The 26,329-nt window shown below is 40.9% G+C and overlaps 1 protein-coding gene across 2 annotated transcripts; it reads left to right on the forward strand.

Annotated features, from left to right (window-relative positions):
* Positions 1-2,346: 2,346 nt before the first annotated feature.
* FEM1C (fem-1 homolog C) lies at positions 2,347-22,992 on the forward strand. 2 transcript variants are annotated; one of them, XM_071580666.1, is made up of 3 exons: positions 2,347-2,437; positions 2,965-3,692; positions 16,489-22,992. In XM_071580666.1, exons 2-3 carry the CDS (start codon positions 3,149-3,151, stop codon positions 17,796-17,798), a joined length of 1,854 nt encoding a protein of 617 aa, XP_071436767.1. In that variant the 5' UTR covers positions 2,347-2,437; positions 2,965-3,148; the 3' UTR covers positions 17,799-22,992. The 2 variants fall into 2 exon arrangements, with proteins under 2 accessions (XP_071436767.1, XP_071436768.1); XM_071580667.1 differs by lacking the exon at positions 2,347-2,437 and having other exon boundaries at positions 2,507-3,692.
* The last annotated feature ends 3,337 nt before the right edge of the window (positions 22,993-26,329 follow it).

Raw genomic sequence — 26,329 nt, forward strand, 5'->3', positions numbered from 1 at the left:
CTCCTTAAGTCCACTGATGTAATGAGAATGTCTTTCTTAAAATATAAATATGATTAAATTAATCTTGAAGACATATGTATACTGAGGTATGAAAGAGAAGGATGGCAGCAGGGCCGTCAATTCTTGGAGAAGTATAACTCCTGTAAAATTTTCTTTAATAATTAATTTCTCTTCTTAATTCTTAGATGCCTACGACTAGTGATTCTAAGGCAGATTTCTGAAATATCAATGCAGATTCATTATTTGCCACAGGAGACATTTTTATTTAAAGAAGAAGCCCAGTAGTATGACAGGCAGGGACTAAACTCTCTATCAGTCTGCCTTGTCGTTGCATTAAAGGGTTCATCTTCTGCCATGATCCAGCTATTTGTGTTCTCCTCTGCCTTACTTGATCAATTTTACCCTGCAGGACCTGTCCCAGGACTTTGGTATAATTCAGAGCTGGGAGGGAGTGAGGACAGGCTGTGGTTATCCACAGGAGAGTCACTGTGCCCACTGCCCTGTAGTTTGCAGGTCCATCAGTGCTGCCTGCCTTGAAAACTCCAAGTGTTGAAGGGAGAAGGTCAGGCCTCTCTCCATGTTCCCTCCAGCACAGAATTGTTCCCTATGCTTCCTTATTTGCAAGTGATTTGATTTGCACAGCTCACCATGACTATAAATCAGCTCTCACAACTTTCAAATTATTTTTCTGGTGTCACAGAGCCTTCCTTATTTTTGATGCTAAGTATGCCCTTTCCTCTGTTCATTTTCTTCCCAATTACTGTTGACTACAGCTTGTAAAACTCTTAAAAGAGTTTCTCCATTCCACTCACATCTCTTGAAAAAGTTCTCTTTTTTTCTTACGCTCACTCACTTCTAAATTAGCATTTACACACAATTACATTTTTTAATCTCTCCTCATAAATTAACACCATCAGCTGCTTAAGAGTTTTGATGGCTTTTCTCTAAATTTCCATCAGTTTCTTTCGATCTTTGGCAGATAAAACAATCAGCAGCCTGTGCATCGTTTTTTTTTGAGTGTGGTAGCTGCTAGATTGTGTTTCAAATTGATGTCCAAATTACTGTTCATTAATGCTTATGGCCTTCATGAAGCTTGTTTCTGCATGGTGCTTCTGCCTGTGGTGTTCCTCCTTCTGAGGCTTGCAGGTAACCTAATTGGTTGAGACAGAATTTACATTTCCTGGTTCAGGCGTGTCTCTTTTAGAATATTTCTCCCTTTCTCTTATTGTAGGGATAAAGCAAACATCATGTGCTGAGGCTGTAGCAAGCTATTTGCAATGCCAATCAAGAAAAGCAAATTTTGGACTTAACAGCAACATTGTCCAAGGCCAGCGCATCCCCTGTGCTGCAAAAATTGGACATTTAACCCAACACTTATTGATTAACGAAGCATATATATATATATACAGAATCACAAAATCGCTGAATCGTTAAGTTTGGAAGAGATCTCTGCGGATCATCCAGTCCAGCCCCCTGCCAAGGCAGGTCACCTGGAGCAGGTGACACAGGAACGTGGCCAGGCAGGTTTGGAATATTTCCAGAGGGAGACTCCATCACCTCGCTGGGCAACCTGTTCCAGTGCTCTGCCACCCTCAGTGTAAGGAAGTTCTTCTCGGTGCTGAGGTGGAACTTGTGTCTTGGTTTATGGCCACTGCTCCTCATGCTGTCCCTGGGCACCGCTGAGAGGAGTCTGGCAGCCTTCTCCCGACACCTCAGCTTGAGATGCTCCTGTGTATTGATGAGACTTCCTCTCAGTCTTCCCTTCTCCAGACAAAACAGGCCCAGCTCCCTCGGTCTCCCCTTATAAGCGAGATGCCCCAGACCCCTTATACCCTCCCGTGGGCGCTGCCGGTGCCCCGGCGGTTGGGTCCCCCTGGCGCGGACAGGGCGGTTCGGGCCCGGCTGTGCGGACAGGGCGGTTCGACCCTGGCTGTGCGGACAGGGCGGTTCGGACAGGCCAGTTCGGGCCCGGCGATGCGGACAGGGCGGTGCGGACATGACAGTTCGGGCGCGGAGGTGTGGCCAGGGCGGTTCGGACAGGACAGTTCGGCCCCGGCGGTGCACACAGGACGATGCGGACAGGACAGTTCGGCCCCGGCGGTGCAGACAGGACAGGACGATGTGGACAGGACAGTTCAACCCCCGCGGTTCGGCCCCGGCGGCGCGGCCAGAGCTGCCCCCACGGGCGGAGCCGCTACGTCCTGCGCGCTGCGCGCGCGCGCCGCGGCGCCTCCTGCCGGCCGGCGGCGCAGTCCCGCCCCCGCCGCGCTGTGAGTGGCTGACGGCGCGCGTGCCATGCTCTGATTGGCCGCGGCGGGCGCAGGGCGGGCGCGCGGCGGGGCTTGGCTCTCATGGAGGCACCGCACGGAGCGCGGGCGGTGAGCGCGTCCCTGTGAGGGTGGCGACGGCGGGAGGTGGCCTGGAGCGCCCCAGGAAGGTAAGCTGCCACTTAGAGGCCCTTTCCGGCCGGCCTCGGGTTGGCGGAGAGACAAGCGGGGCGGGCTGGGTGCCGTGTGGGCAAGAAGGGAGAGGGGGAGGTGGTCGGCGGGCTCTGAGCGCACCGAGGACGGCCGTGAGGGGACGGGGTTCGTGCTCTCCCCGCCGCTCGGGGCTCGGCTGGAGCCCCACCGGTGTCTTCACCGCTCGCCTTTCTCCTGGGGGCTCTTGGCGGGGAGCTCTGTGCTTCGAGGCTCCATGAAATGAGTCGGGGGTGCGACTCGTAGCGTCGTAAGGAGGGGATCGTTCTGTGGCTCGTGAGGGTAACACTGGTGGGATCAGCCGCCTTCCCCCCCCCGCCATAGCTTTTCTCAGGGGCCACCGCGCGGCCAGGGAGAGTCCCATGGAATGCAGCTGGACGCCGGCGCGCCATAACAGCGAGTTGTTTGGGTATAGCTGCGGGAAAACACTGCGGTCATTTGTTTGCGAAGTAGGAGATGAAAACCTTGAGAATTATTCCTTTTGTAGATTTATGACAAGTGCAGCCTGCCCTTCGTCAAGACCCTGTTCGGAGTCTCCATGTTGTCCCATGCAGATGAGACTAATCTGAGAAGAAGCTGGGGACATTCTTTTTGGGCTGAGCACTTCCATTAAGCCCTTGACTGAAAAAAGCAGGCGTGTATCCTTCAGGAAGCAGAGAGGTACAGACTAAATGGATCTAAAGACAGCAGTCTTCAACGCAGCTCGTGATGGCAAGCTGCGGCTCCTTTCCAAGCTCCTGGCAAGCAAAACAAGGGAAGAGGTGGCTCAACTGATGTCAGAGAAAACCAATGGTGCCACGCCACTTCTGATGGCAGCCCGTTATGGTCACCTTGACATGGTGGAATACTTGTTGGACCATTGCTCCGCATCCATAGAAGTTGGTGGTTCGGTGAATTTTGATGGTGAGACCATCGAGGGGGCTCCGCCGCTGTGGGCAGCATCGGCCGCTGGCCACTTAAAGGTTGTTCAGTGTCTGCTGGATCACGGTGCATCTGTCAACAACACAACCCTGACAAATTCAACACCGCTCAGAGCTGCCTGTTTTGATGGTCACCTGGAAATAGTAAAATACCTTGTGGAGCACAAAGCAGACCTGGAAGTATCAAATCGTCACGGGCATACCTGCTTGATGATCTCATGCTATAAAGGCCACAAGGAAATTGCGCAGTATTTACTTGAAAAGGGAGCTGATGTTAACAGAAAAAGTGTTAAAGGTAGGTTAATTTCTTCGCTTTCATTGTGATGAATAGCAATAAAGGTATTAATTTACTTCTTTAGAAAGCTCTCATCCAAAAATATTCTTCTGCTGTCATAAAGTGGAAGAGTAAGAGAAAAATTATATTTACCTGTGTTTTTACATTTTTATGTGTTAACATGGGTTATAACATTTAATTTTAAATTGATACATTTTAATCTTAAACCTCTGATTCTTAAAAAGACTTAGTCATATGAAATGTCACATTTATACATATGTTAAAAGCCAATAAACTTGCTGAGAACTCATAATTGTAGCCGCTTCACTCTCTCCCTCCAAACTATTGAGTAATTTTTGACCTTTTTCAGTGTTGGTAGGCAAAAACACATAATAAGATTACAGAAATGAAGCTGCAAGTGCCTGTGATCTCAACAGAAGAACTTCCAGTGACGCACAGACCTTAAGAGTTGCCCCTCTTTACAGTTGCCCTGGTGTTAACTGCTCAAAGCAAAGATTTTGGGGGGTTTTTTGCTGTGATCGTAACTAGATGGACCTCTTGGCTTAAATACTGGGGGTTTTACTACATCTCAGACTTGCATTTGGATGTCGTATTTGCCTGAAAAGCACAGCAGTTACTGCAAATTGGGCCAAGATTATATTTCAACATATTTTTGAGAGTTTTCATATATACATATATATATATGTATGCTTTTATGCATGCACACACACACATATATATATTTATCTGTAAATGTATTATTAATCTGCTAATAATACTTATACTGCCTGTTTCAGGCTAATTACATTGTAGCACTGTACTGTGCCTTACCATTATTTCTCTTAAAAAATACTTAGTGTCTAGATTATTGTATGACACAGGTAAACACCAAATATGGGAGTAATCTTTGGTGAAGCTGCTTGGCTAAATATGCATTTTTTCAGCGTATCATGCAGATATGTGGGTTTAATGTAAAGAAAGCTAAACTACAGATTTGTCATAGAGGTGGGCAGAGCAAAATAAATCTTCTTTTGTAAGAATTTGAGGTTGCTTATGAATCATCATGGACTTGTGGTAGGATAAAAATGTCATTTTTCTAAACAGTGTTCTTGGAATAGGAAGCTAAATATAAAGTGTGTAAACAACTAAAAACTTAGGGTTTAGTTTTAAACCTATCGCTTTATACAATAGGTATGAACGGAGCAGTGCTGTTAAATACTTGATGTAACAGGGAAACAGATGAAATTCTGCAGTTCTTTTCCTCCCTCATTTTGTGTTGGTGGAGCAGGCTTTACCTTACTCGTCCTTTTTGTTCACTTTGTTAGTATATTAGCACTTTTTATCTTTGTTTAACTGACTGAGTGGCAGCCACACATTCCTGAGGATTTTCTCAGTGCTGTCAATTATTATCTTACTTCTTTTCTGTCTCTGCTTCCTTTAGTTTCTGTGTGATTTACATCTAGGCACAGGAGCAAAGGTTCTTAAGGTATAACTGATCTGTAATTAAATTGGATTGGATATGGTTTAGTTCATTAAAACTCTTTTTATACAAATGGATGTGTGTAGGTAATAGTTTTGTATCAGTAAGTATATGGAAATCCCCTCTGGTAGGACAGGAGTGGATTTTTTAGTACATTAAACAAGTCTCATCTCTGAAGTTACTCAGTACGCAGTGGTGAAATAAAGCAAGTAAGTACTATAAACCCTGAAAGGGAAAGTCATCTGTGGAAAGGCGGATGAACTGAGGAAAACTGGTAGCCCAAAGTTTTGCAACAGTGTGGGTATTGCAGTGGCTGAGACTCAGCAGGTACCCTTCTGGGTTTTGTTTTGAAAGAATGCCATTACTTTTAAAATGGATCCAAGAGGATTCATTCTACCTTGTCACATTCCACCTCCTAGACTCTCCTGTGTTACTTTCACTTTCTATCCCTCTCTGCTATGTACTAAACAATCGACAAGTGCGTCTGGACTTATAGCAGGAAGCACTTGTAATCATGGAATCATAAATCAATTGGGTTGGAAAAGACCTCCGAGATCATCAAGTCCAATCCTTGGTCCAACTCCAGTCCCTTTACTAGGTCATGGCACTCAGTGCCATGGCCAATCTGAGTTTAAAAACCTCCAGGGATGGTGAATCCACCACCTCTCTGGGCAGCCCATTCCAATGCCTGATTACTGTCTCTGGAAAGAATTTCTTCCTGATATCCAGCTTAAATTTCCCCTGGTAGAGCTTAAGCCTGTGCTCCCTTGTCCTATTGCTGAGTGCGTGGGAGAAGCACCCGAGTGCTCTGCTCTTTGCTACAAGGTTGTTGCTGCCCTTGTGTGCAAGTTCTTTTTATGTAGACCCCTTCCTAGCCCAGGTATAAAGGAGCATGTTTTTCTGCGAAAGATGTAAAAGCTGTAGCTACTTTAAATTTTGTTGCATTAAAATTGGAATGCTTCTTATAAGAGTAGAACTGTGTAACTGCAGTTGAGGTGCTCTTGTGGGAGATTACTACAAATCCTTTTTCAGATACTATTCTTACAGCCTGGGGTGGGGCAGGGGACAAAGTTACTTGAACTCTTTCCTGTGGTTTTTCATTGGATTTTCATGTTGCAAAGTAGAATTTAGAACACATTTTAAACCCCAGGAAAATGTAGGTATGGAAATGTGTTGAAGTGTTGACAGTTTGAGGAAAAAATCTGAATACTTTGATATGAGAAGATTCACACGCATCCAGATGCATAAAAGAACAGGTGAAAGGTGAAATCCTGCTTCCAAATACAGGCAGAATGAATCCCACAATTGCATTTTAGACTATGGCAGTTTGGAACGCAGAGGTTTTTGAAAGACAGTTATGAAAGTGCAGAAGTACAGCCAGCAAATGATTAAGATGTGCATAAAGATTTCAGAGCCTGAGTCAGATGCTGCACTGAGGTGAAGTGCAGGTCTGGCACCGTGTCAGCAGATGGTGCTGAAGAAGGAAGTTACAGGTTGTTTGAGGTAGATGAGTGCTCTGCTCTGAAAGATGGCCAGTGGTTGTGAATTGAGAGTATGTGCCTTTAGTTTTCTTCATTTCTACTGTTTTGCAGATCGGAGCTTTCACAGTTTCTCCAAACTTTGTGTAGCATACAGGCCGCAGAAGTGTAAGCAAAGGATTTTTAAAAAATGTACTAGTTTACATGAACAGTGTAAGTGATAAGGACAAACTGATGCTTGGGGTAAGAATGGGGGGTGGGTTTTATTATTTTATTATTGTGGAAAACAGCAAAGATATCTCTAGATAGGAAGCAGCCAAAGCCATACTTTACAAAGTGAGTTAATTTACCACTGTCTTCCTAATTCATAGCCTTCTCCAGTACACTGCTACTTGTTTAAGAAGCTACATGTTAAAAATAAGAGAGCTTAATAAATTCCACTTGTATATAGTGATATCTCAGATGTCTAGGTTTTATATTGCTCCTAAAAGGAGGAATGGTGTGAATAATGGTGGAGTAGCAGAAACCCACATTGTTTGAGGGGGAGGCAGAACCCTGGAACTAAACCTCGAGTGGGTCTCGGCTCTGCCTCAGTGCTGGATGAAAAGGACATTCTGTGTTGGCTGCGTGCAGTTTTCTGTTCTGCTTCATTGCAAAGGCTACCAGTGATTTGTTGTCAGTGTGATGCTCCCTTACCATTACCTCCAGAACAGACGTCTTGAATCTGGATACAGTTTCGCTGATGTGTTTCTGTGCACAGTCTTCATTTGCCGATGTGTAGGAAGGGACAGGTTTACTCTCTTGATACAAGTGACAGTTGTCTTAGTGCCTTCAGATTACAGATCTGGACTCTTTGGGGCTGCATTTGTTGGTTTTTACATGGAAAATACAGTATTTCATATAAGTGCTTCAATAAAATTATTTTTCATTAAGATCATTTTTAAAGGAGTCTTATACTTCTGTTTTAACTCCAGATAGGATACTTAAGATCTTGCATTTTGAAAGTTTGTAATGCATATTTTAATAATGTGTTGTGGTTTATCCTCCTCTGCCAGATTTGCAGAAAGGAAGGGAATGAATATCCATTATTGCAGCAATTAATGAGTTGCAGATAAAGTACATGTGCACTTATAGCCAGGATGGTCTGAATGCAATGGCACAGAGACTTTTTTTCAAAATACCTGTTTGAAAGGCAGATATTTTTTCTCAGCATGAATTTTTAGTATTTCCATTCCTCAGCTGCTTGGTATGTGGTCTGTTTTTCTTCAAGGTGATCTTTGTGGGTTTGTCACTGGTCTCTGCTAACTCTGTTCATCCTCTGCAGTTACAAGATTCATCAGTTGGCCAAAAGGCTGACTTTTCTCCTTCTGCTGGACTAAGTGCTGTTTTAGTTGTCTCTTGTGATTTGCACAGGAGCATTTGGTTGCATTTTAAAAATGGAAAGTGATGCTGTGATTCCTAAATTCCACTGGCACACTGTTTGATTGTGGTAGCTTTGTAAAATAATATCGAAAACCAGGCTTATTGACTTTGCTTTCTCATCTTGGAAAGTGCAGAATATACAGACCTCTCTTTCTGTGGGTTACCGAGGTTAAACATGTAACAGTGTGTGTATCAAGGACTGGTGCGATTTCAGTGTTGTGGTTTATGTGGGATACTGTGGGAAAGTGTAACATTCAAACCTGCTGGTAAGGGAGGAGACTCTGCAGACCCAGAAGGAGAGGGATACACTGTCACGCTTTTTCCTTTATGATCAGTATGATTTAGAATGCGTTAAAAATATTTCATGTTCACTTGCAGTAAACATTAAGGAATCTTGACAGGTTTGTTCTTTTCTGAGGTTGCTTGTCCTGTCTGCTTGCCAAAATTCACAGATTCATTGGTAGCAAGGGAAGGGGGAAAATCCTGCAGCTAAGAAAACAAACCAAAGCCCCTTGGATTTAATTTTTACTTGTTTTGTTTGTTGTTGCCTTTTTTTTCCCTTCTTGTGAATAAGTGCTTGCTCTAAAACAGCGCTTTGTCTTTTTTTGGGTGTTGCTTTTTTCCATTTTGGTAGGTTGCAGAGCACGGTGCAGTGCAGTGCATTTTATAGATATTTTAATTATTATGTTGTCTGGAAACTGAACTTCAGTAGGAATGTCTGTAAGTTAAATTAAAGAGATACATTTAAGGGAATAAATTCTTAAATTTCAGTTAAAAAGAAGTTTGTGTTGAAATGAAATTATTAGCAGCACGCTGTTAGTAATCATTAATCTTGTTCTCATGAAGTGCTTTGGTGAGCAACGCAGCAATTATTCCATTACAGTATATGGAAACTAGATTAAAATAACCTGTTGAGATTAGCAGTTCTTTGCATTTTTTACTGAATTACTTACCTTTCAACTTAATTTTTACTTGAATTTCTTCTAGAAGGGAAGACATCCTTTCAGTTTTTCTTTGCCATGTTTGCTGAGCATAGGGATGTGTAACAGTTTTCTTGTGCACTGTCCATGTTTCTGTGTAGCAATACTTTTTTTTTAAGCAGTAAAATACTTGGAAGACTGAATTATTATAAGTGCCCTGATAGAAAAAAAATACGAATGCTGCATGAACAATTTCACTTTGTGAAAGTGGTTCATGGATCTCTAAGGCTGCAAAAATATATACATGTCATTAATTTTACACACTGCTCTGTCATTTAAGTATTTTTCCTCTGTGGTTAATGATCTTGGATATGAAATCAGATTAATGTTAAATTTTAATATAAGTTTTACTATGTAGAAATTTGATCAAGCATTTTGTAAGTACAAGGAAGTGAAGGCACTTAATTGGTTGCAATCAAATCACTTTCTGTGTCATGGCTTCATTTTCTTTCACTCCCCTGTCACAAGGTACTAGTCTATTTTGGGAAACATTTTCTTCTGATATAGAAAGACCTGCCCTCATTGTGAATGTGTATGCCCCACCTCCCCAGTAAATTTGGAAACACTGGATAGTTAGAGTATTAGTTCTGTGATACCTGAAGTATTTCTTTAATGTTTAAAACCACTTTTAGGGGCGGACCCGTGGTGTAAAGGAGAGCACTGTGGACTCTGAATCCCAAGGACCTGAGTTTCAGTCTCAGTGGGGACGTCCCCTGGCAGTTCAATGCCTCCCTGCCATCCTATTCCCCTCAGATCTTGGATGCTCAGCAGGGTCAGCCCTGGTTAGTACCGAGGTGCTGTGACAGTCCTGAGGACTTCACTGTCATCGTCCAAGCTCACTCGGCCGTGGCAAATGGACCTCAGGACTTAAACGGCGGGGCCAGTTCTGCGCACGCTGTGCCTGACCTAAAATCCACTGCGCAGGCTGGAAGGGCACGTGGGGAGAGCCCTGCCCAAATCTGCGTTGGCAAAGTCTGGCCATACACACATACATACATAACCACTTTTAAAGGAGTGCTATTAATAAAAGAATAAAATGTGAAGCTGTGGTGCCAACTGAACATACCTTTTTTCTGAATTTGCTTTGGCAATATTTGGAAGGACTGGAGCTGGGCTTATTCTCTTTCTTTTTTAATTAGAGAAAGTTATTAGGCAATGTGAATAGTAAAGTTTTGTAGCAGAGAAGTATCAGGACTACCAGGACACCTCCAGTCCAATTTTGTGTTTGTTCAAGAAGGAGGAGCCTTTCATGTTGTCATAATATTAACTGTCTTTGATATGTGATTAGATTCTTGCAGGTTATTTTGCAATTGCAAATGGGTCAAAAAACTGACGTGAAACCTACTTTGAAATAATCATTCCCACCTTAAAAAACATGCTCTAATTTGACTGACAGCTTCATGTGTCTCTGAAATCTGCTTACCAAAGAGAATGACTTTCAAATTACTTTTGCTTATTTTCAGACATTTTCCTTCTTAATACAGCAGTAGATATAGTTGATTTTTAGTCTGTTACTGAATAAGTAATGTTCCAAAACTTGAATTAACTACTGAATTGTGTTCAATCACTACTTACTATTGTCAGTATAGATAGTACAGTGTTTTGAAATGGATGAGTTAATTCACAAAATAATGGTTGATTTGCCATACTTGCCTGAACTGCTCAACTCCTGTACAATATGTAGAACTTAGTCCCTGAATTAGATATTAAGGCCACTGCCATGTTTTTTTTTCAAGTTTTTCTACACATGTAACACTTGATACTTGCTGGGTGTAGGTGGCTGGTAGTGTTATTCTTTTTTAAGGATGGGGTTTATTGTTTTGGGGTTTTTTAGTTGCCAGCTCTCAACTGTGTACTGCTACCTACTTGTCTATGGAAACTTGTGTTTCTTACAGTGTATTCTGTCCAGTCCTGTGCCTGTACCATCCAGTCAAATTTAGGTGAGGTGCAGCTACTAAAAATTAGTGGTGATGGTGTTGTGTTATAAGTTTGTACATGGCTTATATAAACTGTCGGGATTTTTAACTGTGGGCTACTGCAGTGTAAATTACTGAAAAACAGCACTGTTTCTGATATGATATCACTAACAGCTGTTTAAACTTAAGTCCATAATTGTAATATGAGTGAAAAAAATAAATTCCTTTAAATTAAGGACATCCAGTTGGACAGAGTAGTGAAATTCCTTGGAGTCTTAAGCATATTTGTCTGCATTTGACATACCTACATTGTAAGTTAATGGCATACAGACTGTTGGATTTTGTTTACCCAGAAAGTGGCCAAGATTATTTTGTGTGGATTTTTTCTCTGGTGGATCTGCAGTATGTGATATGAATAGCTGGTATTGATCCTGTTGTCCAAGCTGGCAAAATGTATGTTAATAGTTGAGAAGCAATAGTAGGAACTTCAGTGCTACTAATACGTTTTAGCTTACTTGTCTTTAATGTACTTTTATCTTACGATTTTTAAATATCTTAAAAATACTGACTTGAAGGTAGGAGACAGGTCCGAGTTCCCGTGTTTCAGAGCACTGCTGTGAGTGATGGTGTGTGTATGGCCAGACTTGGCAAACGCAGATTTGGGCAGGGCTCTCCCCACGTGCCCTTCCAGCCTGCACAGTGGATTTTTTAGGTGAGGCACAGTGTACGCAGAACTGGCCCCACCGTTTAAGTCCTGAGGTCCATCTGCCACGGCCGAGCGAGCTTGGACAGTGACAGTGAAGGCCTCAGGACTGTCACAGCACCCGGTACTAACCGTGGCTGACCCTGCTGAGCATCCGAGATGTGACGGCATGGGATGGCAGGGAGGCATTGAACTGCCAGGGGACAGTCTCCACTGAGACTCAAACTCAGGTCCTTGGGATTCAGAGTCCAGAGTGATCTCCTTTACACCACGGGACCGCCCTATGTGAAGGATGGTACATGGACTGGAATGGGCCCTGAAGTGTCTGTGTTCAGTCAACACCCAGGTGCAGCTGGTGTTGCCTTCAGCGAGTACAGAACTGCAGCTGGTCTGAGCCAGCAGCCAGTCTTTAGTTCTGGATTGACTGCTGTAGTTGCATTTTAACTAGTCTTTCTCCAGCACAGCAAGAAGACTTAAAATGTATATGTGTTTATGAGTTTGTATACTTGTCTGTATTTGACATCTTCATGTCGTAGGAGTGTAAGGGTCTTGTCCTTTTCAATATTGAGGTATCTGTCATTTTCTGGTCTGTGGTAAGGACAGAAGGAATTATAGTTGATGAACTATGCATGCCAAATTCAGCCACTCTCGGTCCACTTAAATTTGGTTAAGTCTCTGTTCCTGCAACTGAAAATTTTGCTGGCCTTGGTAGAGGTTGTGGTGTGGCCAGACTTATAATTGACTTAATGCTCTCTATTAATGATAAAAATTGCCTGAGGTTTACAAAGATTGAAAATCAGTTTTCATTGTATAAACTAGATTTAGCTTTATGAATCTTGAGCTAAAGATAATTTTGTGTGCCACTTTGTGTCAGGGTGTCTTCCTCTACTTACTTGTTAGTAAATGATTGTGATATCACTGGACACTATTCAGAAATGTTTTAGGAAAATAATTCTTTGCAAGTTAAGTTCACTGTCTATAAGTGAAAGAATCTGATATTTTCTGTGGATTTTTTCTTTATATGTTTGGATCTTACACTTAAAATATAAAGTGACAAAATTTGTTCATAGCTCTGCTCTATTTGCACAAACCTGTTAAAACTGAGTCCTAAGTTTTTGAAAGTAACCGTTATGCATCTTTATGTGAATTTGATTAGTATTTCAGATAAACGTTGGATTCTGCTGAGCCTGGATTGAGACTTGGTTTTTCTTGGATAACTGCATATTCTGTTATTGCTGGTTTTATGATTGCTGGAATTGAGAGCAACAAAGAGGCCTTAAAATACGCTGAGTTCTTTTTCAGATGGTCAACAAACTTGTTTGAGGAAGGAGCAGAAGACCAATTTCCATGTGAAGTTTCAAGAACTGAAAAATTAGGAGAGGAGTGATGAATGGATGGTTTGGATACTAATGAGGAAACAAATGCAAAATGCCCAGTGCCTGTTAGAAAATATTTATCTAAACAGTCTCCTAGTCTCTACATATTTCTGCATACCAAAACTTTCAAAGGCTTGGGTGAACATGTTCCTGTCTCGGTGGCTTGCCAGCAGAAAATAAAAGCAAGCTGTTGTGTGGCAATCTGCTAATTCAGCACACAGAACAGAGGTCTGCATTGTGAATGTGAGGTGTCTGGATCTGCTGGTGACAAGTGGGTACTGAATTTAGAGGACAGTCATTATGGTTTGACCAGGTATCTTTGAATTTTGCTTTTGTGGGTTCTTTCTTCAACTTTATGTGCTCTTACTGTGTCTTGTTAGAAAGGAGATAAGTGTACTATAAAATTGGGCATGTAAAAGCTAGATGATGTCAAAATTATTTGTATAGATCTACATTAAGTTCTTATAATTGAAAATGGAACATATTTTTTATTTCTGAAGTGTATTTCATAAGTATGAAACCTTTTTCTATATACACATACATACATACAAATTTGACATGTTTTGCTTTACCTTATTTACCATATTTAAGCCAGTGTAAACAATACATTCTTGGCAGAAAGAATGTATTAATCTAAATACTTTCAGTTTAGTTTTAATTTATTTCTGTATTGTGTTAGGCAGATCTCAGGCGTGCTTTTGACTAGAGTTTAATTAACTGAATAGTCTAGAATGAAGAGCGAACTGTGCATTGTAGAGATCAGAGTCAGGAAAAAAATGAAAGTGTATGAAGATAAATAGAAGCTGTTCAGATCAGCAGACTATACAAATACACTTTCATCTCTCACGTGAGCTGAAAATTTCTATTACTCTCATCTCTCACGTGAGCTGAAAATTTCTATTACTCTCATCTCTCACGTGAGCTGAAAATTTCTATTACTCTCATCTCTCACGTGAGCTGAAAATTTCTATTACTTTCTTTCCTAATCCACATCAGTTCTGTTAGGGACTAGAAATACAATGGCAGATGCAGTGTAAATCACTCTCTTATTGGCATTGAAAAAAGCCTACCAAAAATGCAAATAAGGAAGGTTCATGAAGCTTTTCTGTCTTAGCTTTTAAAAGCCAAATCTGATTACTGGAAACGGGCAGAGAACTCTTAGAAAATTAGGTTCTTATTTGTGAGTGGGGAAACTTGCTGGTAGTATAACAGAAATTGATGATCAGATGGACAGTTAAATGGAATTTACAGCCCTAATGATGTAGGAAATCTTAACTAGTTTGGGGGGAAGCATTTAGCATGATTTCTTTCTGTTAATTAATTTTGTGTGAAGCTGAAAGGTTTCAATGCCTGACTCTGTAGTATGTATAAAACATTATAAAGGACAGCGTAGATGTAAATTATGTTGTTTTAAAAGCAGTCAACCACATAAGAGAGAGACTTGGTTATGTTCAGAGGAGACCAGGACAGTTTGTCTCTATCTTTTCCTTCTCCAGTGAAGTGCTCGTATCTGAAGTTCAGAAAACTTTTAATGTAGTTGAAGCCTAATAGTTATTCAACTGTGGTGTCCAGTACTCACTTTCTAATTTTCCATGAATGGAGTTCCCAAACAGATGGCACTAGTGCTTACTAGAAATTTCCTCACATGTTGTTAGAACGGAAATGCCATTAAATAAAAGACTGGGCCATGTTATGCTAATGAAACATAATATGCATGTAAATGATAAGGTGCTTATAAGATACACGGTTGCATGTTGTGTGTTGAGGGCATGTTTTTATTCTTGGCTTTGGGAATCCTAACTAGAAGAGCAGAGGGACTAAGGTGGGAGTTCATGATAAAGGCCTAAAGAAAGCAGTAAAAGTAGTTAATCTGGGTATATACATGCCATTGACAAAATATCCCAGTCTCTTAGAATGTACCAGGCCCCGACTGAGATGGAGGGTCTGTTGTGGTGGATTATACTGTTTGTTGTGTAGAGTCATTGCTTCAGGACGTGCAAATCTAAACAGTTGGCAGATGGAGAAAGGAAGAGTTATAGGGTAGATGGAAAAAAGTCAGTATGGTTTAGCCCAGCTTTAATTTTCATACAGATCTCACTATTTTCTAATTGTTGCTGGAGATTGAGAAGGAGGGAAGTTTAACAAGGGAAGAGGGAAAAGTAAAGCAGCATGGAGCTAGCTAGCTTAAGTTTCTGTTGCATAGTTGAAAGAAGATACAAAATTCCTTACAGAATGGATTATTCCAGTTGGAAGGGACCTATTGTGATCACATAGTCCAAGTGCCTTATCAATTTTTGGCTGACCAACAATTGTACCAAATTACTAAGGACATTGATCCAAGGCATCTTACACACTGACAGCCTTGGGGCCTCGGCCACCTCTGGAGGAAGGATATTTTGCTGTTTGACCACTTCTCAGCAAAGCATTTTCTTTATGTCAGGTTTGAATGTCCCCTGGCACAGCTTTGAGCCATTCTCACATGATTTGTCACTGGGGGAAAGGAGCTCAGCACCTCCCTTTTCACTTCTCCTCCTCAGGAAGCCATAGAAAGCAACAAGGTCACCCCTCAGCATCCTGTTCTCCAAACTAGACAATCCAAAGTCATCACAGCTCCTCACAGCACATTCCTTCCAGCCCTGTCACCATCTTTGTTGCCCTCCTTTGGTCGCATTCAAGGCCACATCTTTCTTAGCTTGTGGGGTCCAGAACTGCTCACAGTGCTCAAGTTGAGACTGTGCCAAGGCTGAAAACAGCAGCTAATCACTGCTGCTGGACAGGTGGTTGTGCTGTGTTTGATGCATCCCAGGATGGGGCTTTCCTGTGACTCATGCTGAGCCCCCAGGTCCCTTTCTGCAGGGCTGCTCTGCAGTCACCTCTCTCCCAGTTCATATTTGTGCCAGGTGTGACTAAATCCCAGGTGCAGAGTCCAGTGTTTTTATTTATTAAATTGATACCATTGATGATTGCTCAGTGCATGTTTTCTGTCTTGTCCCTGCATATACAAGCGACAGCTCTGTCAAATTTCTACCAAGCCTGACCTTGCTCCCTGAGATCATACAATTTCTTTTTCCTCTGGAGCTCCACAGGGAGTTCCCTGTTCCACAAAATTGGTCTCCTGACCCGTTTGCTTGACTTTTGACACAATGGAATTCCTGCTCTGGTGCTTTTATGTAGTGGAGACTTCCATTTTACTTCTGTTTTGTTTGGGTTTTTTAAAACTTGTTTAATTCTTTTAGGCAATAATATGAAGTGTGTTGATATTTATAACTGCCTGACAGCCTTGATATTTGTCACATCTTGAATATTTTGACTTGTTATCCAAGCTTTCATAATACATAGATGTGGAAAAAGCTATTTTAAAACTATCAATATTTGATTTTTAAATTTTTTTAACTATTAGCATTGTGGGATTTGGACTATAATTTGACTACGCTTTGTGTAATTGTGTTTCTTCTCTTGCAGGAAACACAGCATTACATGACTGTGCAGAATCTGGAAGTTTGGAGATCATGAAGATGCTTCTCAAGTATTGTGCTAAAATGGAAAAGGATGGTTATGGAATGACTCCTCTTCTGTCAGCCAGTGTGACAGGCCACACAAACATCGTGGACTTTCTGACCCAGCATGTACAGACTAGTAAGGCTGAGCGAATAAACGCTCTGGAACTTCTAGGAGCAACATTCGTGGACAAAAAGAGAGATCTGCTCGGTGCTTTGAAATACTGGAAGCGAGCTATGGAAATGAGATACAGTGACAGGACTAATATCCTGAGCAAACCTGTGCCACAAACACTAATTATGGCATATGATTATGCTAAAGAGGTGAACAGCTCAGAAGAGCTAGAAAATCTTATTGCAGACCCTGATGAAATGAGAATGCAAGCATTATTAATTAGAGAACGTATTCTTGGTCCTTCTCACCCAGACACATCTTACTATATTAGATACAGAGGTGCTGTCTATGCAGACTCTGGAAACTTCAAGCGTTGCATCAACTTATGGAAATATGCTTTGGACATGCAGCAGAGCAATCTTGATCCACTGAGCCCTATGACAGCCAGCAGTTTGCTATCATTTGCTGAACTTTTCTCCTTCATGCTTCAGGATAGGGCAAAAGGCCTTCTTGGCACTACTGTCACATTTGATGATCTAATGGGTATTCTGTGCAAAAGTGTTCTTGAAATAGAACGGGCCATGAAACAAACCCAGTGTCTTCCTGATCCAACACAGCTGAACAAAGCCCTTTCCATCATTTTGCATTTAATTTGCTTATTGGAGAAAGTACCATGCAGCTCAGAACAGGAACATTTTAAGAAACAGACTATTTACAAGTTTCTTAAGCTTCAGCCTAGAGGAAAGAATAACTTCAGTCCACTTCATCTTGCTGTTGACAATAATACTACATGTGTTGGTCGCTACCCAGTTTGTAAATTCCCCTCTCTACAAGTTACTGCTATCCTGGTGGAATGTGGTGCTGATGTAAATGTCAGAGACTCTGATAACAACAGTCCATTACACATTGCTGCACTGAACAACCATCCAGACATCATGAATCTTCTTATCAAGTCAGGTTCACATTTTGATGCCACAAACTCACATAAGCAAATGGCTTGTGATTTGCTGGATGAGAAGGAAATAGCAAAAAATTTAATCCAGCCCATAAATCATACTACTTTGCAGTGTCTTGCTGCTCGTGTAATAGTGAATCATAACATACCCTATGCAGGGCACATCCCTGAAAAACTAGAGAACTTTGTTTTGCTCCATAGATGATAGTGTGGTGTCCCAGAGCACTGTTTTTGAAGCACGACTTGGTGATAATATTTTCTTTGAGCACTGTTGTGATCCACCAGCATTCCTTTAGCTTGCTCCATTTTGCTCTCATTGGCTAAAGTGGTGTTAGCATCAGATCTGCAGAGCTGGTTACCCAGTATTTAATATGAATATACCATATAATATATTTTGTGGGTTATTTAGAAATGTAATGCCATATTTAGACATTTTAAATTGTCTGCCAAAGGCTTGTCTTTTCTGGTCTTATTTTCCTGTTGGGTGTTTGGGACTGAATTGAGTGTTTTCCACTGATGTCTTTCTACTATAACTGTCACATGGATTTTATACAGTTGGAAGGTCATCTTTTTTTTTGTTTTGCTTGAGCATTTCTACTCTTACTCTCTTCTTTTTCTATGGACTCATTGCTAAACTGTGCAAGTTGTATGGACTTGTTAACATTTGCAACTACCATAAGTGCTTTTATCTTCTCTATGCACTGGCTTAAACATGACTGTTGTGTGTGAGCATACTTCTATGCAGAACTTGGCCAATTTCAACTTAAATGCCAATTTTGTTTTGCAGTTTGTTTGGAGCTCTTTTGAGAATGCCGTGTTCATAGCATGATGAATTTTTGGAGTTACTTATCAGCTCTCCGAACTTAGGTTTGACATTTAACTGCTGTAACTGAGGTTGCTTCCATCTTGATCCTCTGGAAATTTGTCCTAAATTTGGAAAAGAAAATCTTGCTTTTTCTGATTGTAATCCACTTGAACTTTAAATCTGAAAATTGTCCTGTTGCATCTGGGGGAAGAGTCCTCATTATGTACAACTGACACCTTCCCCTTTGCACTAATGTCTTGCTTGTGCTGGTTATGTAATTAAATGTGAAGTTTGCTCAAAGATTAACCTCAAACCTTAATGATAACTTTAACAAGAAATACTTCAAATATATGCTGTACTGTAAAATGCGCAAATCAACTTTAGCTACAGAAGAAACTAAAGCATGTTTGTGGCATGATGCTTATCAGTCCAGATCTAGACATCATCTAGTATAGTGTGTGGCTGTCTGCCAGGGTTTTGAAAGTTCTATAGCAGTGTCCTTTGTTCTTCATTTTAAGTATCTTTATAAATACCTGCATGGATTTTTCATCTCTACTGTGTCAGCTGTACTTAACAAAAGCGGAAGTTCTGTTGTGTTTATAGCTCCGGATTAAAGTACCTATTTTTATAATACTTGCACAACAGCTTAGCTTCTAAAACAGAAAGGGCTCTTTTGACTTGATAAGTCTATAAATGGAGATCATAAATGTGAGTGCAATTCAGGTAATTAATATAATTCAGGACTTTACTGTTGATTATTAGTAGTGTTTATTATGGCACATTAGCCCTGCAAATGTCTTAAAGTGAAATTAATTTCTGTTGGATAGGATACAGTTTACTTGCGAATTTAGTGGGCTAGTATACTGGATATTTTTGACTTAATGTTTCATCTCAGTGGTGGGCAGTAAGTGTATCTCTGGGGTTCATGCTCCAGAAATTCAACAAGTTGTTTTAGAGATAGATATTTAGAATCCAAATTATTTAGTTTAGGAGGGCATTTTTAATACTTTATGTTTGTTTTTTAAGTTGATGTTGGAACATTTTTGTCATTCAAGTTGAGGAAGAATGTGTCTTGGGAGCATATAAGAATAGTACTTCCACGCTTTTGATCTGTTTTGGCATTTCTGTCAGTGTGTACAGCATGGTGCCTACTAGCTTAGCCATTCTTAGGAAAATTATGGGGATATTTTTAAGCAAAGATATGTTGAAAGCAGTGTTGTTTGTGTATTGCCACTGTAGGACTTGCTATTTTGAAGCAATTTTCACCTGTTTGTCCCTTGCTATGTCTACATTGTATAAAATTACGAGAATCGTAGGTTGGAAAAAACTCTTAAGCTCATTTGAGTCCAACCCTTAGCCCAGCACTGCCAAGTCCATCACTAAACCATGTCCTTAAGTGCCACATCTACACATCTTTTAAATACCTCCAGTGGTGGTGACTCAACTGCCTTGCTGGGCAGCCTGTTCCAATATTTAACCACCCTTTCCAAGAAGAAATTTTTCTAATGTCCAATCTATACCTCTCCTGATTGACCTTGAGGCTGTTTCCTCCTGTCCTATCACTTGTTTCTCAGGATAAGGAACCAACTCCCTCCTTTGCCACAACCTCCTTCCAGGTAGTTGTAGCGACTGATAAGGTCTCACCTGAGCCTCCTTTTCTCCAGGCTAAACATCTCCTGCTCCCTGGGCTGCTCAGACTTGTGCACCAGAACCTTCCCCAGCTCTCTTGCCCTTCTCTGGACATGCTCCAGCACCTCAATGTCCTTCTTGTTGTAAGGGCCCAAAACTAAACACAGGTCTCGAGTTGTGGCCTCCCCAGTGCTGAGGACAGTCAGTGCCCTGGTCCTGCTGTCTGGCCACATCACTGCTGGTGTAAGCCAGGATGCAGATTTCTCTTGTATCACACAAGAGTAAAATTCTAATCAATGAACTTAATTGCTCTGATTTGTAATGCTTAAGACATATTCTACTCAGCTTGTCATTTGTGAGAATATGTAGCTTGATTTTTGAATTTATGTATTTGAATGCTTTTCTGCTACTCTGTAAGCAGGGATAATCAACAAATCCTACAATGGCAGAAATGCATCATACGTCAAGTCATAAAGGTAATTCTTTTTGTAGAGGTCACAGAGAAAGGGATTTTTAGAGTTTTGTAATTTGGAATCTATTGCTCTTCAGTGGTTTCAGTTTAAATTTATGTCTTTATAACTGTTTAGAATTAGACATTATTCATTGGTTGTTCAGCCTGGAGAAGAGAAGGCTCTGAGGAGATCATATAACACTTTCTAGTGCCTAAAGGGTGCTAAAAATGAGCTGGAGAGGGACTTTTTACAGAGGCATGTAGTGACAGAACAATGGGAATTGGCTTTAAACTGAAAAGGGGTAGATTTAGCTTAGATATAGGGAAGAAATTCTTTACTATGAGGGTGGTGAGATACTGGAACAGGTTGTCCTGAAAGGTTGTGAATATCCCATCCCTGGAAGTGTTCAAGACCAGGCTGGATGGGTCATTGAGCAACCTGGTCTAGTGAAAGGTGTCCCTGTCCGTGGCAGAGTGGTTGGAACTACATGCTCTTTAAAGTCCCTTGCAACCCAAACCATTCTCTGATTTATGATCATTAGTCCAGAAATCTCAAAATTGTTAATTGCTAGCAATTTTTTTAAATGGAAAACATTCCTAAAGGGAAGGCAAATCACTATTAGGTCTAGTGAATATTGCTACAAGGAAGGCTTACTGTGTTAGTTACTCTTTAGAATCAAACCAATTACATACTGATTTATTGTTTGTAGTTCTGTCTAAATAGCTACTGAAATGCATTAGTCCATCAGTCCAACAGACTTATCACCTCCAAGCACAATTTAATTTTTCATGTGGTGAACCTCTCTGCTGAACACTTACCTTGCAGATAACTTGGACTTAGGGGTCCCAGCAGATGAGTTCATGCATTTATGGCCACTTTTCATTTAGTCCTGTGTGTTTACACTACCCTGTTTTATTTCTCTTAAATTTTTAAAAAATTTGGTACAGAGCCTGTGATGTGTAGTGTGTTAAGGATTAGTTCAGGATTTGCTGGTTGGGAAGGAGGGTTGGGAGAGCAGGCCCTGTCTGAGATGGATGTACTACTAAGGCCTGTGCTAATGAGGAGTAGCAGTTTTGCCTCCTTAGCCCCTGATTCAAAGCAGTTCTGTTCCACTTCAATATGGATACTAATTTTCTGGACCAGATTTAATATTTTTATTATTATTGTTACTATTCATAGGTGGGAATAACTTTATTTTAGTGAAACATTGATGCTTAATGCAGTAATGTTGCAAACTGTGGTAAGGACAAGGAACTAAAGAGCATTCAGAACACAAAGAATGGTTTTATTTTTGTCATAATTTCAACTCATTCTTTTACTGTTCTTCTCTTTTCTTCCTATTTGGCCTTTTTTTTCTGATGACCTGTATTGCTTCTGAGCTACTGACACAGAAAAATGTTGACAACACTGTGGAAATAATTGTATACCCTGCAGGGGTGAAATAGGTTTTACACTGATTAAACTACTTACACATTAAACTTCCTTGTGACAGACACTGATACCTCCTTGCTTGTTGAAACCTCTGAAGTTACATTTTTTTGTGAAGGGGATAAATGCTTAAAGCAGCTTTTCTTTTAATCATTCTGGGTTTCAACTGAAGCACTTCAACAAGGAAGATGAAAAATATTCTCGTAAAGAAATTCTAAAATTGTATTCCTATTTTTGTATTGCTTAGTCTTGTAACAAGATTCCAGCTGTTTGCGGTGTCTGTCCTGTTTGTTCAGTGCAGTGCAAAGACACTTTCTGAAATGCAAGGCAACAGCATCGTTAGTTTTCCATACAGACTTCACAACAGAAAGGAAGTAGTTTTGTGTATTTCCTAGGTCCACAAAGAGCTGTCTTTTAACAACTGTTTTGTAACTGGCTAAAATTAAGCTCTTTCCATTTTTACAAAACACTACTTTAAAAAAGAGAAATACAATGTCAAAGCAAAATCCTTAAAGGAGGATTTATAAGAAGATAAAAACCTTTTGAGAAAAAAATGTGCCTCTTCTCAGTTCTGTATCAGCTGCAAAGTGACAGTGGCAGGATATGTCTGCTCTTGAAGTAGCTTCCTTAGGCTTTGAAGTATAGAGTGGAAAGACTGTTGTACTCTAAAATAATGAGAAATATGAAAAAGTAGGCTAAACACTAATTTTACCTTCTGTGACTACAGTGAAGCCAACTGGTATTTAATGCTTCAAAGTGATTTTGGGGAAGTTGATCAGAGACGTACTAGACTGCTCATACTTCTTGGCTTTGAGTGTAAAAGTGACTGTTGAGCCCTCAGTGAGGGCAGAAGGAAAAGCGGTTGTTGGTTTGGTTTTAACTAACATTGTACTTGTGTTCCATTCTATTGCAAAGACTTCCTATGCAGGGCTAGCTCCGTGTATGGAAATATTGCCGTTTCTTTTTTACGTGAAGTAAATTAGCTTTAATAGTAATGTGAAAAAGGAATAACAAGCATATTTCTCTGCTCTTACTCTCCTTAGGCTCCAAATGCAGATTACATTAAAAATATGTTTTGGAGAACACCTGTCTGAGTCTATATATCTGTTTCCTCTAGGCTACTGCAATATGGGTTGGTAAATTGCTTTTTCTGTTGAGTACGAGTGGCTGAATGTGACTGCTGCAGCTTTAGACTTCGATCTTCATGTCATTAAGAAATGTATCTTAAACAGAATGTCATGTTCCATGCTCTATATTTCTTTCTGTGAAATGGTAGTCCAGCCAAGCCTTTGAATTATGGTGGCGGGTAATAATAAAGAAAACGCTTAAACTGGATGATACAGGAGAGATTATTTTCCCAGTTTCTGGGAAAAAAGCAGTTAGCCATATGAGTAACTCTGTGAACACAGTACTTTTAATTTATAGCATCAAAGTAGATAGCGAAACGTAGGAATTAAGCAACAAGACAGTTGAATTAATTAATTTTCTTCTTAAATCTTTTGAACTATCTTCCCTATTGCATGAACAATATGAAAAATTGATACTTCAAAGGTGAAAGAAGTATAGGATCCATATTAAAGGCAGCTAGGAAATTGAAGACTTTGAAGAACATTGTTAATTGAAAATTCAAAATATTTTTATAGTTAGGCACAGTAGTCACAGTCCTATCCTATAAGACAGGGTACATTTCAAAGAGCTGAAATTTTAGATTAGGCCTAATCAGTAACAACTGCATCAGGAACGATGAGGTTCTGGAAGAGGAAAACCAATCCCAAGCTTCCACAGTAAAGTAATTGTCACACAGATGGCTTTAGTGAATTGAATGTGTTGCCGTAAAAGTCTGTAAAAAAGACTCTGAGCCAAGTTTTGTAGGAGATACGATAATGGGCAGGCACTTTAATGAGCAACCCCGCTCATCTGGGAATACATCGACGCACACGCGCGCAAGCAAGCTCTAAGTTCTATAGTTTTTATAATATAACCTATCCAATCACTACTGTCCACATGTCCAGTTCCACCTCTGTCCCCTCCCAGTTCCCACCCCTGTTGAATTGGGGCTGGGGTCGTTGGGACCCTCTGTCTTCATCCACCTCCTCTTCTTCAGCACACAAAGGTCTCTTGGACGCTCTCCAGGGCTTCGGGTCACACTGCTCCATGTTTATGTTCTCTTCTGATATGCTTTAATCAGGTACCTTGAGGAAGAGACTAAATAGCTGGCAGATCTTAGCTGCCTGTTCTGGAGCAGGGGTAGAGATAGAAGGACTTTATGCTGCAAGCTGCTAAATATTAATTCACTAAAATCTACAGCATTACATCTACTGTGTTCCTAAAATCTACAAAATATGAAAATTGAAAAATTAAAAAACCCTTTCGGCATCATGTCCCCCCTTTTAGAAACGGACAAAACTCAAAATTTTGTTCGCTTCTACTTTCCATACTTGAAATTGTACCAAAGAGATGAACAGCATTTGCAACATTTGATCATGCAATAAGCGATTATACAAACACTAATTATATATATCACTACCAAAACCAGCTGTTTCATCCAGGTCCAGTTCGGCAACCATGACGTGAGCTTGTGGAAAACATCATTCAGGCCTAATGAGACATTATCAAGGGTTACCTGATGCAGAATTTTGGTTTGCTTCCGAATTGCAGCCTGATCTTTCTCAATTCTTCCACTTTGGTCTATGTAGGAAGAACAACTAGTGTTAATGACTTCACACACCTCCTTGTGAGGCTAGTATCAAATTCAGGGCCATTCTATTTTGCAGATCTACACAAGACAAACTGTGGACCTCTTCTTTTAAAGCTGTAATAGCATCTGTGGTTTTATCTTGGAGGTTTACGAGGATAGCTGAGATGTTGACAACTGCTTTTTCTAATTCACTTACTCCCAAGGATGGAATTGCAGCTCTGACTATGCTGTGGAAAAGTGTGGGATGATCTATAAGGGGATTATTGGTTCTCTTTACCCTTCTGGGATAGATTCTTCCCCACTCTTCCTGTTCATCAATTCGGTCAAAGATTGTTATGTTTGGTATCACAGCTCCTAAAGTGCAGACCCTGTCTTTATTGAGGGGTAAAACTTTCCAGGCTTCATTTTCACAGATCCAGTACCACCTTGAGCCCTGTTTAGGGACTATTCTCCAGGGTCGTGCTGCCATTTTTATCACCATCTTTGGGGTTAACCCCTTGGTAGCTGTGCTGGTGTCACAGTAGGTAGGAAGGGTGACATTTCCTGTAACATTAATAAACAGACAGGGAACATTTTGATTGTCTTGACTGAGAATTACATTGCTCAGGGGTATTGAATAATAGGCTCTCTTAACTAGTTTCCACGTCCCCGGGACTCCGAAAGTCTCACCAAAGTTTGTCTCGTTCATTAGAATACCAATCAGGGGCCAATCACTCTCTTTGTCATCAATCGCTGGCATTTGTGTACAAATCCAGCAGTCAGTTTTGTGAAGGATTTTAGACACATTTTGCACTAGGGTCACATGTAAATTTTGATTCCACACTCGCATCATAGTTACCAATTGTACAGACCACATGAACAGAAGAAGCAGTCTAAACCGCATCATCGTTATCAGTGTCCAGTTCTGCTTTGTCGATTGTCCCAGGAATCGATGCTTTCTTCACTGTGGAGTAATGGAACCAGGGTCCTTTCCCGGCAACTTTAACTGCAGTAAAAGAAGTCAGCAGGACTTGGAAGGGTCCTTTCCACTTAGCTCGCAGCGGATCGTTGTCCCACCATTTGACGTAGACCCAGTCTCCGGGCTGGAACTGATGAGCAGGTGTGTCTAGTCCGATCGGTCTGGATAGCTCAACAGATTTCTGGAGTTTCTGTAAAGCAGAGCTTAAAGCCATTAAATACTTTTGTAAATCAACTTTCCCTTTTATGTGAATGTCCCCCGGGAGGTGCGGAGCTTGGTATGGTCTCCCATACAGTATTTCATAAGGGCTTAAGTTATCCCTCCGCCTTGGTTGAATACGAATTCTCAGGAGAGCCAGAGGCAGAGCTTGAACCCATGACATGGATGTTTCTTGACAAATTTTACTGATTTGCATTTTGAGGGTACCATTCATGCGTTCAACTTTGCCACTTGCCTGAGGCCTGTAGGGGGTATGCAAGTTCCAAACAATTCCGAGGGTACGAGATAGCTCCTTAACTATGGTTGCAATGAAATGTGTTCCTCTGTCTGATAACATTCCCAGAGGAACTCCAAATCTTGGAATTATGTGGTTAAGTAGAGCTTTTACCACTTCCCTTGCTGTGTTGGTGTGACAGGGGTATGCCTCAGGCCATCCACTGAATGTGTCAACTAGTACCAGTATGTACTTATACCCTTCTCTGGGTGGTAACTCAGCAAAATCTATTTGCCAGTAATCTCCAGGAAAGTCTCCAGCCTTTATTACGCC

This window comes from Pithys albifrons, chromosome Z (genome assembly GCF_047495875.1).
Source record: "Pithys albifrons albifrons isolate INPA30051 chromosome Z, PitAlb_v1, whole genome shotgun sequence".
Classification (NCBI taxonomy): Eukaryota; Metazoa; Chordata; class Aves; order Passeriformes; family Thamnophilidae; genus Pithys; species Pithys albifrons.